Genomic DNA, 18,966 nt, shown 5'->3' on the forward strand with positions numbered 1-18,966 from the left:
ACTAGAAGAGACTCGAACAAAAGTGAGAAAGGGTTGTTTGACTAAAATAATAATTTGGAAAGGACGGTTGGTATACTTAGATAGGTGCGTGCGTGCACTGAATTCAGGTCTTCTAGAGGAGAACTTGGGCATACATCATGCGGGCTCTGAATGAGTTTACCACTATGGTGGTATGCATAATCACATGGAAATGCAGTGACACCGTATTTCGGATCCATATGGTAAGGGTACTGAATACACAGTTGTTGAGAAATTTAGGCTTTTACCTCACGTTCCACTTGCTGTAGTGCTACTGTTTTCTTGTTTACAATATTGTATTTATTGCCTGCATTACTTATTTGCCATGATGGTTAATAATAATTTCACTTTTCATATTTTTTGTATTTTTCTTTCAGGTTCTCAATCCTTTTTACATTTTTCAACTGTTCAGTGTTATTTTGTGGAGCACAGATGAATATTACTACTATGCATCTGCCATTGTGTTCATGTCTGTAATATCCATTATCAGTTCTCTGTACACCATTAAAAAGGTGAGCCATTTCCTTACTAATATGGGCTCCCATTGGAAACCACTGTGTTATTATGTTTGTAGAGGGAGTTGCTTATTGATATTCAGCGGTGTATTGTCTATATGGTCAGTGAAACCCTTTAACCCATTGCAAGGAAAATATGGTCCTCCGTCCCATCACCCAGCGCATCCCTCCTGCGCAATGCTTTGATTGGTTGTCATGGCCGCTGGGGGCCTAATGAAGGCCAGGATTAACCCCTTCCCGACATTTGTCGTAAGTATACGACATGGAAAGCCAGTGCTTCCCGCAAAACGTTGTATACTTACGCCAAATGTTTGGCACCGGCTCAGAAGCTGAGTCGGTACCATCATCCCAGGATGTCAGCTGTATCTGACAGCTGACATCCTGCTGTAACGGTGGGGACCGAATTTAACTTAGATCCCCGCCATTAACCCGTTAAATGCAGCCGTCAAAAGCGATGACTACATTTAAGGAGTTTGCAGCTCATCGACACCCCAGCAATGAAATCACCGGAGTGTCGGTGGCTGCAATGGCAACCGGAGGCCTAATACTGGCCTCCCGGTGTGCCCAGCACGGAAAACTTCCAGCCCTCGCCCAGAGGCGGGGCCTGAAAGGCTTCCATAGCCGCCAGCAAGATGGCGCTGACTCAGGAGATGAGCCGGCGTCAGCGGTGGATATCAGCTGTATGTAACAGCTGACATCCACCTGTAATGGCAGGAACCGGAGCGAGCTCCGATCCCTGCCATTAACCCCTCAGATGCAGCGATCGGATGTGATCGCTGCATCTTTGTGGTTGCTAGCAGATCGGCAGCTGTGCCGTGCAATTGCACGACTGCCGACTGCTATTATGGCACCAGGAGACCTAACAATGGCCTCCTGTTTGCCATTACGGAAGCCGATTAGGCCCCGCTCTGAGGCAAAGCCTAATCGGCTTGCTGTCGGTGAATGACTGACAGATCTAATACATTGCACTACATAGGTAGTGCATTGTATTAGAAAAAAAAATCTGACAGTTGGACCTTCAAGTCCCCTAGTCGGACTAGAGAAAAGTGTAAAAAAAAAAGTGAAAAAAAAGTTGTAAAAAATATAATAAAAGTTTTAAGTAATAAATAAAACACAATAGAGTTTTTTCCCTTACCAAGTCCTTTATTATTGGAAAAAATAAATAAACCATACATGTGGTATCGCCGCGACCGTAACGGCCTAATCTATAAAAATATTTATTCCACGCGGTGAATGGCGTAAAAAAAACGTAAAAAATAATGCCAGAATTTCTGTTTTTTGGTCACTTTGCCCTACAAAAATTGAAATAAAAAGGGATTAATAAGTCGCATGTATCCAAAAATGGTGCCTATAAAAACTATGGCTCGTCTCGCAAAAAACAAGCCCTCATACAGCTCCGTTGACGAAAAAAATTAAAAAGTTATGGTTCTCACAACATGGCGACAGAAAAAATACAGTGCAAAAAGTTGTAAAACATAAAAAAGTGCTAAAAATTTGGTATCGCCGGAATCTTATTGACCCGCAGAATAAAGTTAACATGTAATTTATAACACGTGGTGAACGCTGTATAAAAAAAACTTAAAAAACTATGGCAGAATTGCAGTTTTTTGGTCACCTTGCCTCTCAAAAAATAGGATAAAAAGTGATCAAAAAGTCGCATGTACCCCAAAATGGTACCAATAATAACTACAGCTCGTCCCACAACAAACCAGCCCTCATACCACTACGTTTATGAAAAAATAAAATTAGTTAAGGCTCCCATAAGCCAGGAAATAAAAAATATGCAGTTGTGCAGATCAGAGGGGAACATTTTGTCTGTTTCAAGATGCGATTTATCGGGGCCCTAAAATTAGGGAACCAGGAAGGGAGGACCCAAACATATCTGCTGGAAGCGCCGGTGCCCGTATTATACCAGGACAACACTTCCTAGCAAAATTCCCCAAACTGCAAAGGTGCCGAGTGTAGACCAAAAGGGGGATAAGTAAAGACACCATTTATCAGTGCGACACCGGCCTGTGCAGAAATGATTGCTTCACAGCGTAACACACATCTATGGATTATTTTATGGTTTACCCCATTATTATACCCCTTCACTATGCCCCTGATATACTCTGCCCGGCTTACATGTGCCCCCAAACTATAAACTGAAACACCAGTAATACTCAATCAAAACTACTACCAAGCAAAATCTACGCTTCAAAAGCCAAATGGCGCTCCCGCCCATCTGAGCCCTACAGTGTGCCAAAACTGCAGTTTAATTCCACATATATGGCATCGCCATACCAGGGAGAACCCTTTTAACAATTTTTGGGGTGTGTGTCTACAGTGGCATAAGCTGGGCACGACATACTTGCCACTGAATTGGCAATTCTGGGGAAAAATGTCTGCAAAAAAACTGTCCGGTCAAAATGCTTACTATACCCCTAAATAAATTCCTCGAGGGCTGTAGTTTCCCAAATGGGGTAACTTTTGGGGGGGTTTCCGCTGTTTGGGTACCACAAGAGCTCTTCAAAGCTGACATGGAGCCTAAAATATATTCTAATAAAAAGGAGCCCCCAAAATCCTCTAGGTGCTCCTTTACTTCTGAGGCCTGTGTTTCAGTCCATAAGAAAACTAGAGGCACATGTGGGATATTTCCTACAACTGCAGAACCTGGGCAATACATATGGAGTTGTGTTTCTCTGGTAAAACTTTGTGTTACAAAAAAAATTGATTAAAAATGAATTTCTGCAACAACAAAAAATGAAATTTGTAAGTTTCACCTCTACATTGGTTTAATTCCTGTGAAACGTATAAAGGGTTAAGAAACTTTCTAAATGCTGTTTTGAATACTTTGAGGGGTGGAGTTTTTAAAATGGGGTGACTTTTTGGAGGTTTCTAATATATAAGGCCCAAAATGCCACTTCACATCTGAACTGGCCCCTGTAAAAATAGCCTTTTGACATTTTCTTGAAAATTTGAGAAATTGCTGCTAAAGTTCTAAGCCTTGTAACGTCATAAAAAATAAAAGGATGTTCAAAAAACAATGTCAATCTTAATGTAGACATATGGGGGATGTTAATTAGCGACTACTTTGTGTGGTATAACTGCCTGTCTTACAAGCAGATACATTTAAATTTAGAAAATGCAAATTTTTGCATTTTTTTTGCTAAATTTTGGTATTTTTCACATTTAAATACTGTATGTACCGAGCAAATTTTGCCAGTAACATAAAGTCCAATGTGTCACGAAAAAACAAGCTCAGAATCGCTTGGATAGGTGTAAGCATTCCGACGTTCTTACCACATAAAGTGAAACCTGTCAGATTTGAAAAATGAGGCTGTGTCGGGAAGGGGTTAATAGAATGCTAAACTAACCATAAACTGCAATACATAAGCAGTCCGTGTAGTGTATAATCAAGCAATCGCATGTTCAAGTCATCTCTTGGGACAAAAAAAAAATAGAAAGAAAGATGTTTAATCCCTTAAGGCCTATTTACACCGGCCAATAATAGTTTTCTCTTGTCACACGAAGTTATAGATGGGGACGTGTGGTCGTTGCTCCAATCGCTCTTCCCCATACATGTCGGCAGCGCGTCTCGGGGAGATGTGCTGCCGACAACGATAATATTTAACTTTTTTAAAACGATAGGACCAGCAGATGTTCTAGCGTTTGCTCGTTCATCTGCTGATCGCTGTCCTGTTCACACAGGGAAATTATCGGCAATGAGCATTCTATGAACGCTTGTCTGCCAGATAATCGCCCAGTGTAAAACCCCCTTTAGTGACATTTGTCATGTGTCAAATGTGCACTTTTTCAATTTGGTTCAGGAGCTGAGCCCACAACATAACATGCCCAGCATGTGCCAGATGTTTTATACCACTGACACCTGCCTGTAATGTTCTGGATCGGCGATGACTCTGTTACCGAATGTTTAATCCCTCAGTTGCCACGATTAATAGTTATTGACTGAGCGGTAAGACAGAGGGAGGGGCTCCCTTTGCCCCTTGCTCACCCCTCCCCCGCGACAAATTTGCAGTGCTGATTGGTTGCCATAGCATCCAGAGACCTAGTGAAGGCTTCCAGGCCTGCCTGCTATTCTCTACTTGCCAGAGGCGTAATAGGAGATCACAGATCCAAATTTATTTATTTTTTAAGTACCTTAAATGGTGCAGAAATATAAAAAGTTATGGCTCTTAGTTTTTTTAATTTTCTCCTCACCGCCTTCTAAAACTGGCTGCAGCAAGAAGCGGTTAAAGGAGCATGTGATGACCAGCCGCTTTGTCAGATTCTTTACAATGAAGGTGGTGTGGATCACATTGTTTAAACTAGTGTTTTTAAAGGTTGTGTATCCTAGGGTAAATGTATTAAATATTATTATTTAATTTTTTTAAAAGACTGAAACTTAATGCGGAAAACCCCTTTAAAGAAAATAACATTTAAAAACATTTTTTTGGTCCCTGATGACCTGTATCATTGTTGTGCAGCTAGAAAATTTGAATCATATTCTCTTATGTGTTCCATCTGAATGTTGCATTTTCACAAGTGCACAAATATGCAGGGGGGGGATATATTCTAGGTGTGAACTTGGTCTGGGTCTCATTGGCTCCCAATACTTAGCACTTGTCTTAAGGTCCAATTCCCACTTCTTCTTACTTTGATTGTTTTTTTTTAAGCCAAAACTAAGTTTTAATCAAAATAATAGCAGGCTCTCCTAGCTCTCAATTCTAAAAGCACTTCGTGTGAACCTTACAGTCCTGTAGAAATTGCTCAGTAGCTTCTAATGCCAATTCATTCATGATTTTTCTTTTTTCTAGCAATACATAATGTTACACGACATGGTTGCAGCTCACAGTATTGTCCGAGTTACTGTGTGTCGCGCAAACCAAGGTAAGTCATTTAACGCGGTTTCTTATTATTGCATGCTCCTGGCTCCGAAGGCTGCCCAAATGAACTGCTACAGAACTCTGTCTTGGGGACACCACATTATCCTAGACTTACACCGAATACATGTACCAAAGGTTAAAGCGGACCGGTCTCCTGACATGATTGATTTTTTTATTTTTAGTAAATAATTGTATTCCCGTTTAAATACCAATTCTGGAGCACTTTTTCCTGCACTGATTGGCAGCGTCCGTGTCTAGGGACAAGTCCTGTGAAAAAGGGGAGTGGAAGCACACAGTTTTCCGTTTCTTTTTATACATATACTGGAGGAGTTGCAGGGGAATGGCATAAAACAGAATTCAAGTAGTTACAAAAATAATAACCGGAGATTTGACCGATCCTCTATGAAACTCTGGTGTGATTGCTCTGATTTAAAGGAAACCCCTGTTAACAGGCTGCTCCCTTTAGGTTGACTTGCATTTATTGCTAGCAAGTTGATGTCAAAACCTTCATTCTAATAAGTATTTTGCATGTGGCAGTTACGGTAAAGATGAAAGCAGAGGATGACTGACCGTGTCATGTATTTGTTGGTGATTTTAAATGTCTCATTCAGAGGTTGAAGAGATCATGTCTACTGACCTTGTACCTGGGGACATTATGCTTATACCACCTAATGGGACCATAATGCCATGTGATGCCATCCTGATTAGTGGAACCTGCATTGTGAATGAAAGCATGCTAACAGGTAATAGTGAGAATATGACCGTATCTTGCGCAATGCTAGTCTGTATAACAAAATACTTAATTTGTACTATATCCTTTTAGGTGAAAGTGTACCAGTGACCAAGACAAACTTGCCTGACCCATCTACAAATTCCAGAGAGTTGGAGGATGAAATCTATAATACAGAAGTTCACAAACGTCACACTTTATTTTGCGGAACCAATGTCATCCAAACCAGATATTATGCTGGAGAACCTGTCAAAGCCATAATAGTCCGGACAGGTATATCGTTTCCATATGCTTTCTTAAAGAAAGAGCGTGTTAAGTCTGTTTCTTACAGAGTTTCTTCTTTAATTCTGTATTTTACCCTTAGGCCCCATGCACACGAACGTGTTTTCGCGGCCGAAATTCACCTGCAAATCTGCTGGTGAATTGCGGTCTCATTCATTTCTATGGGTCAATGCACACGATCGTGCATTTCCCAGGAGCCTGGATTGCAAAAAGATAGGGCATGTTTTATTACGGCCGTGTCTTGCGGTCCAGGCTCATAAAAATGAATGCTCACGACCATGTGCATGGCCTGCGATCTGCGGACGGCCCTGAGGTGACAGCCTGTGGCCGTCCGAGCCGCAAATCACGGCCGTGCACACCACTATGGTCGTGTGAATGAGGCCTTAGAAGTTTCCACCTGTTATTGAAATGAAATCGAGTTTTTTTTTTTTTTTTTCCTCAGGATTCAGCACATCAAAAGGACAGCTTATTCGTTCTATATTGTATCCAAAGCCAACAGACTTCAAGCTTTACAGGGACGCCTATCTCTTCCTGCTATGTCTTGTAGGGGTTGCTGGAATTGGGTTCCTGTACACGGTTGTAAATAGTATTTTAAATGAGGTATGGTTCTTTTTTGTCACATTAACATTATATACCGTTTGCTTATTTAATATAGTAACTAAGTTTTTTCGTTTTTTGTCCTGTTCTAGGTCCCGGCCGGCATTATTGTTATCGAGTCACTTGACATTATAACCATCACAGTACCTCCTGCTCTTCCTGCTGCCATGACTGCTGGGATTGTGTATGCACAAAGGCGTCTGAGAAAACTTGGCATCTTCTGTATCAGTCCTCAAAGGATAAACATCTGTGGACAGTTAAACCTGATCTGCTTTGACAAGGTTAATTTACGTTTTCAGTTTTTTTGTTTTTTTTTCATAGAACAAGCATAATAATCACAACACCCAACAACCCATGCCTTCTCAGATTTTGTAAAATCACATGTACTGTTTGATTCTAATGCACTCAGACGCAGGACATGTTTTACTCTGTTATGAGTTGGAGCCATTGCTACTCTTCTGCTCCCTGTCACAGACTCTTTCTGTGCGTGTGACGTTGGGAGTTGTCAGGGGATAATACAGGCTGTCCTGACAGTACAGAGATGTCACAGAAAGTAGGAATTTTAACGTAATAAAGTAGCTCACATTGTCAACCATGCAAGTGCTTTATTGCTAAGCTTTGATTTAAAATGGACACTAACTTTTGAAACCACGCATGCTAATCTAATAGTATACTTAATATATATCAATTTTGTAATTACTGTTAACATCTACTTTTTTTTATTTTTTTTTTAAATCCATGCATGTGTGAATTTACTTCCACTAGGTGTCTCCCTTCCTGTAATCCGATGTCCACCTTCTGTTGTCAAGCAAATTTTTTCCCTAGTTACAGAGCAGAGGAGACTGACTACAGGCAGTAGGGGTGTGTCTTTTTACAGCCTGCCCATAAAAGTCTATGGAGGGGGGAGCAAGGAGAGAGACCGACACCCATAGAAGGGGAGGGGGAGCTAAAGGAGGGATTAGGGAGAGAAAGGCAGACATGCTGCCCATAGAAGTCTATGGTGAGGAGCAGCAGAGAGGAGACAGGCTGCTGGTAAGAGTTATGTCACCCTTGTGCTGGATTTACAGCTACACTGCTCATTACTGCTGTGTATTGTCCTCCATCTTGCTGCTGTTTCAATATTTTTGTGATTGATAGAGATTGAAGAGGAGCATTCTCTTGTTCTCTGTGTATAGAAGACATGATAGCAGTTAGGATCCACCCGCTAGCTCTGAGAAACCTGACAATAACAGATCTGTAGAGGGGAAAACTGCTTAAAAGAAATGCAGATTACATGTCCTATAGTGGCCAGATAGTGTTATTAGTCATTTACACACATATGAGAGTTTTATTCTGAAAAGTTAGGCACGCTTTAAATAAATATATAAAATGTTTTAGATTTTCGTGTAATTTTCAACGTCATAAGATGCAATTTATTCTTTTATGTTTGATTTTAGTATTAAGGTTGTTATCTTTGACATTTCATTTCATATGAGAAATATGGTGATGACGGATTTTCCTTGTTGCTTTAGTCAGAAAACCAGTAGAACTAGGACCTAGTGTTCGAGGCTCTGTCACCAGATTATAAATGCCCTATCTCCTACATAATCTGATCGGCACTGTATTGTAGATAACAGCAGTGGTTTTTATTTAGAAAAATTTTTGAGCAAGTTATGAGCAATTTTAGATTTATTGGTCAGCGTCATACACTTCTCTCCACAACGCCCACTTGGTCAAAAGTAAAAACATGCCAAGTTGTCTATTAAGAAACTAATTAGCATAAATCTAAAATTGTTCATAACTTGCTCAAAAATGATCGTTTTTCAAAATAAACACCACTGTTCTCTACATTCCAGCGCCGATCAGATTATGTAGGAGATAGAGCACTTATAATCTGGTGACAGAGCCTCTTTAAATTAGCTTTCTGTCTTTTAGACTGGCACTCTAACTGAAGACGGTTTGGACCTTTGGGGAATCCAAAGAGTGGAGAATACTCGGTAAGAAATCTTTTGATTTGAATCTGTTTGTGGAACATTACATAGGATTTTCCTGTATGCAGTGACCTTTATGTATATGAAAATTATTTGAAAAGTGCTTATTTCTTGTAAGTAAAAAAAAAGTTGTCTTCCATTTTCAGGTTCCTTTTGTCAGAGGAAAAAGCTTGCAGTGAAAGCTTGGTAAAGTCTCAGTTTGTTGCCTGTATGGCAACATGTCATTCGCTCACAAAAATCGATGGAGTTTTATCAGGTGACCCTCTCGACTTAAAAATGTTTGAAGCCATAGGATGGGTAAGTGGTGATATAACTTTCTTGGTGTTTGCTACAAATATAACCATTATAAAGAATCTGAACCTTTAACCAATTAGTGACCGCCCATAGGTGTTTGTACGGCAGCCACTAACGGGCTTTATTCTGATGCAGTAGCCTTTTTACGGCGCTGCATTGAAATAATAAAAGACCGCCAGGAGCAGTTAAATCTCCCTGCTCTCCGCTACCGCAGGGCTGGGAGCAGACCTGCTCAAGCGGGCGGGATTGACATCCGTATCGATCCTGCTCATTTAACCCCTAAGAGGCGGCACTCAACAGGTGCCTGTCTGTTTTAGACTGGCAAGTAGTAATAGACTGCAGTACATAAGTATTGCAATGTATTATAAAAATAATCAGATGATCGCACAGTAAAGTCCCCTAGTGGGACTAGAAAAAAAAGGGAAAAAAAAACTTTAATAAAGTTTATAATAAAAATCCCAAGTAAAAAAAAATTAACGACCCACTTTTTCCCCTTACAAAATGCTTTATCATGGAAGGAAAAAAATTACACATTTGGTATCGCTGCGTCCGTAACGACCCCACCTATAAAGCGATTACGTTATTTAACCCGCACTGTGAATGCCGTAAAAATAAAATAAACTATTACAGAAATGTTGTTTTCTGTTCATCCTGCCTTTTAAAAAAGTGATCAAAAAGTCGCATATACTCCAAAATGTTACCAATAGAAACTAGAAGTCGTCCCGCAAAAAAAAGCCCTCCTAAAGCTGCATCGGCATAAAAATAAAAAGTTATGGCTCCTAAAATATGGTGACAAAAAAACTGTTAAAGTTAATAAAAGTTAATCAATAAATTATACGTACCCCAAAATAATGCTATTAAAATAAATACAACTTGTTCCGTTGCCTCCAGTCTCTAGGCTGGTCATTAAGGGGTTAACGCGGATCTGTCATATAAGTTGAACTGGTTAACTGACATGAATAGCGTTGTCTCTCTGATTCCAGCACTGTTTTTCAGGTTTGTACCTGGACCCCCACATTGCAGAGATATGGCCCACTGTTGTTGGCTCCCTACATACTAATTTGATGTATTTAGCCAATGGGGTGGAGTTAGCATCCGCGCATCTGATGCAGACCAATCCGCGCGAAGGCAGCTGGAGGGTAGTTGACGCCCTGTTGGCTAACTACAGCAAATTAGCATATATCGAGCCAACACAACAGTGTGCCATATCTGGAACTGGAGGGGGAGGTTCCAGGAAAAAAAAAACCCGTATTGCTGGAGTCAGGGAGACCGCACTATTCAGGTCTGTAAACCAAGTTATCTTATGTGGCACATCCTCTTTAAAGGGACTCGGTCAATCTCGGAAAATCCCCCTAAACTGCAGTAACCCATAAATGGCTTAAAAGATGCTGATTCCAAATCTGCCGGTTTTATTTTTCTACTCCCCTGAATTCTTCCACTGTAAACCTGAAAAAGGGCAGTGATCTACATGCTGATGCATAGAGATGACTCCTAAGCTCGGCGATATAATGGAGAGGACTACTAAGGCTCGTCATTCACGTGCAGTGCATGGCCTGTTTGTGGGCTTGTAGCGTGGGGATGCAAGTGAGTAGAAGGATAAAAATTACAGATCTGGAATCAGCATCTTTTAAGCTGATTACTGTCATTTAGGGGTTTTTGGAGGTTACAGATTCCCTTTAATCTATGACTCTTCTCTCTACGAATTCTGCTTTTGTGTGGAAAGTTCAGATCATCAGTCCTATCCTATTTACTTTTCTGCTTTGTTGTGTGTTTTAATTGGAGGAACGTGATGCGTTTGTTAAGGCCCTATTACCTACTTAAAAGCGCGTTCATATGATCGAGGAAACGCTTGTATTGGCTGATCTGCTCTTTTTTTGCAGAATTAAAAATCATCGTTGTCGGCAGCACATCTGCCTGTGTAAACAGGCAGATGTGCTGCCGACATGATGAAAATGTATTGCGACAAGCAACTATTGCTCAGTGTCGAAGGAGCAAACGAACGCCGATCAACGTGCTGTCTCGTTGATCTGCGCCGGCTTACACAGCCCACGTCAAGATGCCCGATTATGTGTGTTTATGGTTGGTGACTCTTTTGGATGGTGCAATACATGGGACGTGGTAGGCAGCAAATATATGGCAATTAAATTTGCTAGCCAGTAACCAATTCAGAAAAAGTTTTTGTCAATCTAAAATGTGATAATGTCTTCAATAAGAGTTTTTTTTTTTTTTAAGTAGTCCACATTTATAGTTAGGAGGTGTGTTACGAGTGTCAGGCAAGGGCTAATTGAGCCCACCAGAGGATATGATTCAGAGGGTCAACCCTTCATCCATACAGAACATGTGCACGTCCACTTAAAATTACATCTTAAACTATTGTAATCTTTGCACACAAAGGACATCTCATCAATAAAGTCTAATAGGTTTTGTTAATCAACCCATAAGAAATAGACCCTAGCGGTATGTAAAGTCAGCTCAAAATGGGGTTGTCCTGTGCTAAGCCCATTGTATCAATGCCTGAGCCTACCAGAGGATCCTCTGATGGGCCACTCCAACCTTGTGTGTAACTATTTCTATGGAGGTGGTGTATAAAGAAGCATTACATTTAATAATATAGCACTTTTGTAGACTTCGTTGTCACTGATCTGTGTCTTCTGCTTAGATTCTGGAAGAAGCCACAGAAGAAGAGACTGCACTTCACAACAAGATAATGCCAACAGTTGTTAAACCTCCAAAACAACCTGCCACTGAGCACAAGCCAGCCGACAGTGAAGAGATGGTACAGTTATTATTTCTCTTGTTCCTGAGCCGTTCTAACTATTTCTGAGTTCACACCGACCATGAGAAAAAAAGTTCATGGCCCCGCCAATTCTGATTTACTGTGTAATGGGTTCTTTCTGACTGTTGGACTCCAACATACCCTCATGTGAAATAAGACATGGGGTGGTGGAGTTGGGAGAAATAGCTCTTGGCTAAATGTTTGTTTGGCTGACAAGCTATCTCCTGTATGGCCGGCTTAGAGGAGTGTTAGGCGGGATTCACACGACCGGGTCGTTCCCGAGCCCGAGTGTCGGCCGGTAAAATCGGCCATTTTGCCCGGCCGGTTTGCATAAAGTTATGCATCCGGGCCGGGCAGATCCGGACAGTGACATCAGCGGCAGCTCCTGAAGGGGAATCCCCATGTGTTCGGGGATTCCGCTTCAGGAGTTTCCCCTGATGTCACTGCCCAGATATGGACAGAGACATCAAGCGCTCTGTCCAGGAGCGGAATCCCCGAAAACACGGGGATTCCGCTCCTTCAAGGAGCTAAAGTGCGGCTAGCACATAGCAGAGCGGGGAGATACCTCCCTGCTCTGCTATAGTGGCGTCGCTACAGTAGTAGCAGCCGCAGCAGCTGCTGCTGCTACTACTACTAGCGGCGCCATCGAAGGTGTCGCCGAGCCAGGGTGCTTTTAACAAGCAAGGGAAGGGAGCCAGCGCAGCGCTCCCTTCCACCTGCTGTACACCCCGGCCCTGCCACACCGTGTACAGCGATGCCATTCGTCAGAATGGCATCAACTCCTCCTCCTCACATGCACTCTGTGCTGTGAGGAGGAGGAGATAGAGCGCAAGCGCCGGGAAACCCGGCCATCACTCGGAACACATTCCGGTGATGGCCGTGTAATACCCGGCCCCATAGACTTCTATGGGGGCCGGGTGCCCGGGCAAAGATAGAGCATGTCCTATTTTTTGACGGCCGGATTTTCCGGCCGTCAAAAAATCGGTCGTGTGAATAGCCCCATTAGGGGTCTATCATTCCTAATGCAGCCGGGTGCCGGCCGATTTATGAACGGCCGGCACCCGGCCGGGAAACCCTACCGTGTGAATGAGGCCTTAAAGAGGCTCTGTCACCACATTATAAGTGTCCTATCTTCTACATAACGTGATCGGCGCTGTAATATAGATTACAGTAGTTTTTTTATTTAGAAAAACTATCACTTTTGACGGAGTTATGACCTATTTTAGATTTATGGCTGGAGGTAACGTCTATTCACTGATACTTCAGTAACATTAATGTGTGAGTATGTGACTGCACATCAAGATCTCGCAAGATCACGCTGTGCTGAGTAAATGAATGGAGAGAAAAGTATGAGGCTGATTGATCAGCGTCATACACTTCTCTCCAAAACGCCCACTTGGACAAAAAGTAAAAACACGCCCAGTTGTCTATTAAGAAAGTCATTAGCATAAATCTAAAATAGGTCGTAACTCCGTCAAAAATAATCGTTTTCCTAAATAAAAAAACACTGCTGTTATCTACATTACAGCGCCGATCACATTATGTAGAAGATAGGGCACTTATAGTGTGGTGACAGAACCTCTTTATCTGCTACCTAATCTAATAAACTCTTTGATGTAGATAACTATGATTTGTTTGTTTTTTAAAAAACTTTTATTAGTGACAATGTTCTGATCATTTTTACAAAATTTGCATAAAATGTAAAAATGATCAGAACTTTGTCATTAAAAAAACCGGTAGTTTTCTTCATCAAAGCGTTTATTAGATTAGGTAGGAGATAGGAAGTATTAAATTGGTGACCGAGCCTCTTTAAGTCGATTTATGTATTATGTGGATTTGGTCACCACTGTCATCCATTTTAATACAATAAGTGAAATATTACTCTTTAGTTATTTTCATCTTCTGACTGATTTCTTTGTTTTTTCTTCTTTTCAGGAACTGTTTGAATTACAGGTAAATACTTGTCTCACTTTCATATTTTCTTTGGTTTGCTGCATTCATCTCTTTGCATAAGGCTGACATTCTATGACAAGTTTGTTATGATCCATGAAATAGGAGACTCTTATCTATCTGTATTTTCTCTGTTTCTAGTCCGTTACCTCTGTTTCCTATACAACCAGCTTACTTTGTATTGTTACAATGTACACACACTCCAGTCTTTCACACACCACAGGAGTAACAAACAACCCTCGCAGATACTTAAATATATAAAAACACTTTACTCATAACATAGAAGTGACAAGCAATATACATTACATCAAGATACAATACATTACAGAACACAACCACATGCAGCTGCCTCCTTTTCCTATCTTCGCTGGGTACTTTGCACATGTGGCAATAATTGTATATAGAATATATAACCAGGACCCAACCCTATACGGTCCCCTGGAACTACACAAGAGACATCCAGCACCTGACCATTAGTTCATGTACATATAGAGACTCATGCATAAATAGCATGTATATAATCTACTCCTCTATAATCCACATAAGATTCCTAGAATATCTCTATGTACACATATAAAGTCTGCTGTAATGGTATTATACCTATATTTATATACATACACAAAATACACATAATGTAACTTATAAATAGATAGACTCCGGACGCAAATTGGTTACAGGCTAGGTGAAGTTTAGAGTACCAACTTCCCCCCCATATTTTACCATAAAGACTACTCCATGTTAATTTAGACCATACCGAAGAAAAATAGAGCTAATAGTCAAAATATATAAGAATATAACACCTTTATTGTACAAAATAACATACATTTAAAAACACATAATAGTAAGACTAGTACTAGTACTGTAGTGATATCGATTTCAGCACGATAATAACTGAATAGAACGATGTAAAGATATGAGGTATAAACTGCATATACTACCCACACAAATTGTATAAAGTATTACATCCACAGTGATTTACAAACTGAAAGTCCACAAAGCACTCTAAGTTATATAAGTATAAGGACAATTACCGTCAAAAGAGAGTAGCATATGGAAAAATCAGTATTTTGTAGTCAGTAGTTAGATGATGCAGTCTTACCCATTGTAATGAACACAAGATGTTGTGCAAAAATCGTGCTGGATCCACCACAGATCACCCCAACGCGCGTTTCGCTTTATCAGTTGCTTCCTCAGGGGGTACATAAGGTACCAACTATATCTGATGCATATATAGTGTTTGAATGTGGCCATGTCAATCCGCTTCATCGCCGAGATGATTGTCGGCGCATGTCCGCTGACGCGACAGGAAGCGAGGCAGGCCCCACTTCCGGCTCCACATGCTGGAGCGCACGCCCGGATTCCCGACGCGTAACGGGAGTTCCGGACATGCGCAGTGCATGCCATGAAGCCGGAGGGGGCCATGCAACGCCGTCCGCCGCAACAACAGACATGCGCACGTCATCAGGGGGATGAGCGGATTAGAAGGTAAGTGGATGCAGGTCTAAAAAGGAGATACATATATCACCAACGTTTGGGACAATTCTATGGATGCAACAATATAGTTATCTCTTAAAGGATAATTATTGATCTAATAACATAGGAAAACTAACAATAATGTGAGAAAAAGTGGTAGGTGCACAAAATAAAATATACATGTGTTATATGGCAGCGCATATAAGAGTTCCGTTAATATGAACAACGTGACATAGCAGTGCCGAGTATGTGACAGCAAGACAAATGGGATTAACATTAGCCCAGATACGGTATAGTATCCATACAAAAGTATAGATATATATACCCAAAATAATAATTTGAATTGAAAATTAAGAATAAGTGAATAAAAAAAATGAAAAAAATAACTGTGTATGAAGACATCACAAAATAAGTGATGATATATTTTATGAATTACAAGTAAATACATAATACTAAAGAAAAAGACATATTCGTGATAGCAATAATAAATAGCTACATAAATAGGCGGTTTAAATGCCCAATTATAAACACGTAGACCAACCGATCAAAAAAAACACAATTTGCATAACATATTGCCCTATTATAATAGAAAGATTATCCCTACAGACCACCATGTTTATTGGATAAGGCCATTCCATAGATAGAAATAAATAAGAGATAAATAAAAAATATATAAAATATATATATATTAGCGCCATCTACAGGCCATAATACAAAGTGATATAACAATAATTCTATCAGGAGAAATTGATGTATCTTCGTTTTCACAGTCTTCTGTTTCTCCATAACGTTCCAATGGCTCAGATAACACTCCCACCATACAAGACAACCAGACAAAGCGGACCAATAGAAGAATACCTAAAATAATATCACAATACAAAAACATAATTAATAACAAAATACACTTAACAGTAGGGATTATAAGAAGGGAACAAAGCTCAGTGTCTCATTGAGTCCATCGGGTTTCATCGTTCCCAGCAGGACGATCCACTTGCACTCCTTTTGTGCCAAAATCCTCTTCATATTGCCCCCTCTGATGCCACAATGAACTCTCTCAATCCCCCGTATAAGTAATGTTTTGGGACTACAATCGTGATGCACTTTAAAATGTCTCGGTAGTGTCTTTAGCTGTGTAAGGTCATCTATCTCTCTTGCCCCCATGATGTCTCGCACGTGCTCTCTCGTGCGGACCCTCAGCTCTCTCGAGGTGAGTCCTATGTAGATTTTGGGGCATCCACATGTGGCATAGTATACCACATGTGTTGTACTACATGAGATATACTCCCTAATTTCGAACACCCTCGTTCCATCGACCGTGGAGAAATCAGTTGCACGGCAGATGATGGCACAGGATTTGCAATCTCCACACGGGAAACATCCCTTTCTGGGTCCTCGTGACCCAAATGGGCAATTGTGTCCTTATACTTATATAACTTAGAGTGCTTTGTGGACTTTCAGTTTGTAAATCACTGTGGATGTAATACTTTATACAATTTGTGTGGGTAGTATATGCAGTTTATACCTCATATCTTTACATCGTTCTATTCAGTTATTATCGTGCTGAAATTGATATCACTACAGTACTAGTACTAGTCTTACTATTATGTGTTTTTAAATGTATGTTATTTTGTACAATAAAGGTGTTATATTCTTATATATTTTGACTATTAGCTCTATTTTTCTTCGGTATGGACATAATGTAACTTAGCCTGTTCCTGATCTTAAGTGCTGATCGTCCAGGGGTTGCAGGAAGAGAGTCCCAGAGCTTCACATTGCCTAAAATGTTCCCAGCTCTGGGTTGACTCCGCCCTCTCCATTGGCTCCCCCGAAGACCACCCATATACCTTCCAATGTGCATATGTACAGTGGGTAAATCTGTTCCCAGTATGCCCAGCTGCCTTCACATCCAGTTTACAATGGCTCCATCCTGTACTGAGAACCGTTGAGATGCTAATAAGTCAGTAGAGAAGAATTTATGACCAAATGGCTTCTGGGAATACTGACACGTCAATGGGTGAACATGACTAAACTTACATTCAAGTAGTTGTTCGGGACCTTGTTCCTATTTATTTGTTCAACTTCATGCATGTAATCCAGTGTTTGGAACAGTCCGAGATTGCTGAAGTCTCATATGGGAAGAAACTCCATCACACTTTCCTTCTGCGACTGCTCATGCCGAGAGGGGGCTGTAACGCTAAAGATGGCACCGGAGGATGCTAGCTGGCAAGCTAGCACCCCCAAAGCCTTTCCAGCCGATCCCAGCAGGAACATTCACTGTCACACTGGGCTGAGCGAGATCGTGATAGAATTAGTGATGCACGGTGCATCGAAACTTCGATACTGTTTCTATACTGTGCACCCCCAAACGGTTCAATTCCGTTATTTCATGTATTACGATACTAAGCTGTGTGGCCGCACAGCTAAGTATAGTACCATATGAATGTATGAGATCGGGGCTGCAGCTGTGTGATAGTCATTGCCACGCTCCTGAGTCCTGACAAGTGCGCGCCATCCGGATGATGCGATGCGGCCAGCGCTGCACTAATGAGCGGCGGCACTGAAGACAGAATATGGCGGGCGCTGTGCAAAACACCCCCATGTTCTGTCTTCAGTGCCTGCGCCAGTACATTAAAGCAAAAAACATAGTAATATTAAATAAATAAAAAAATACACATACACTTTTTTTTTTTTTTACAATAAACATTAAAATAAGTCTCAATACATAAAATATACACATATTCGGTATCGGCCGTAATAACCTGCACAACAATTGTTTTGCTTCATTTGACGTGTACGCTGTAAAAAAATTAAATAAAAACTTTTCACTTATTAAAGTAAGGCACGAGGTGTGATGAATTTCACCTCCATGTGCCTCACATTAATAGTAATTAACCCCATGATGTACCTTACACATTAACTCACTATGACTGAGAAACATAATGGGGTTATAATTACTATTAATGTGAGGCACATTCAAAATTCATCACACCACGCGCCTCACATCATAAAATGGAAGAACTTTGCAAAGTATCGTTTTGGTATCGAAATCGCAATACTACACACAGTATCTGTACCGAAGTCCAAATTCTGGTATCTGACATCCCTTCAGTTCAAAGAAACATACATACATACAATGTATGTTTCTTTGCCTGATGAAGAGATCAGTCCGATCTCGTAACGCGTAGCATTCTTATCCATTAAACATATATCTCATTTAAACTTCTTGCTTTGGATTGAATCCTTCAATTCCACAACATTTGGACAGCGCTGGAGAATTTTATCCTCCTTTTTTTCTCCATTTATCTCTAACATGAAATATGGTCAGACAGCCCTGTGATCCTTCAATGGAATTCCCTGTGACTCGATCCAAGGGGCATCCCCCCTTCTCATTTTCCCCTGAATGCTGCAGTCCGCTGTGATCGCAGCATTCAGGGGAATAGCGGTGGAGATAAAAGGTTTCTCTGATCTCCGCCGTTAAAGAGCGGGGCTGCGGTTG

The 18,966-nt window shown here is 40.9% G+C and overlaps 1 protein-coding gene across 3 annotated transcripts in view; it reads left to right on the forward strand.

Annotated features, from left to right (window-relative positions):
• ATP13A3 (ATPase 13A3) overlaps positions 1 to 18,966 on the forward strand; it is a 123,714-nt gene that overhangs the window by 51,395 nt on the left and 53,353 nt on the right. For all 3 annotated transcript variants that reach the window (XM_075861751.1, XM_075861752.1, XM_075861753.1), the window contains 10 exons: positions 396 to 530; positions 5,330 to 5,402; positions 6,010 to 6,141; positions 6,222 to 6,401; positions 6,853 to 7,010; positions 7,100 to 7,288; positions 8,922 to 8,983; positions 9,124 to 9,274; positions 11,931 to 12,047; positions 13,983 to 14,000. In XM_075861751.1, coding sequence (XP_075717866.1) covers positions 396 to 530; positions 5,330 to 5,402; positions 6,010 to 6,141; positions 6,222 to 6,401; positions 6,853 to 7,010; positions 7,100 to 7,288; positions 8,922 to 8,983; positions 9,124 to 9,274; positions 11,931 to 12,047; positions 13,983 to 14,000 — 1,215 coding nt within the window. The remainder of the gene's footprint in view (positions 1 to 395; positions 531 to 5,329; positions 5,403 to 6,009; positions 6,142 to 6,221; positions 6,402 to 6,852; positions 7,011 to 7,099; positions 7,289 to 8,921; positions 8,984 to 9,123; positions 9,275 to 11,930; positions 12,048 to 13,982; positions 14,001 to 18,966) is intronic.

This window comes from Rhinoderma darwinii, chromosome 4, assembly GCF_050947455.1.
Source record: "Rhinoderma darwinii isolate aRhiDar2 chromosome 4, aRhiDar2.hap1, whole genome shotgun sequence".
NCBI lineage: Eukaryota > Metazoa > Chordata > Amphibia > Anura > Rhinodermatidae > Rhinoderma > Rhinoderma darwinii.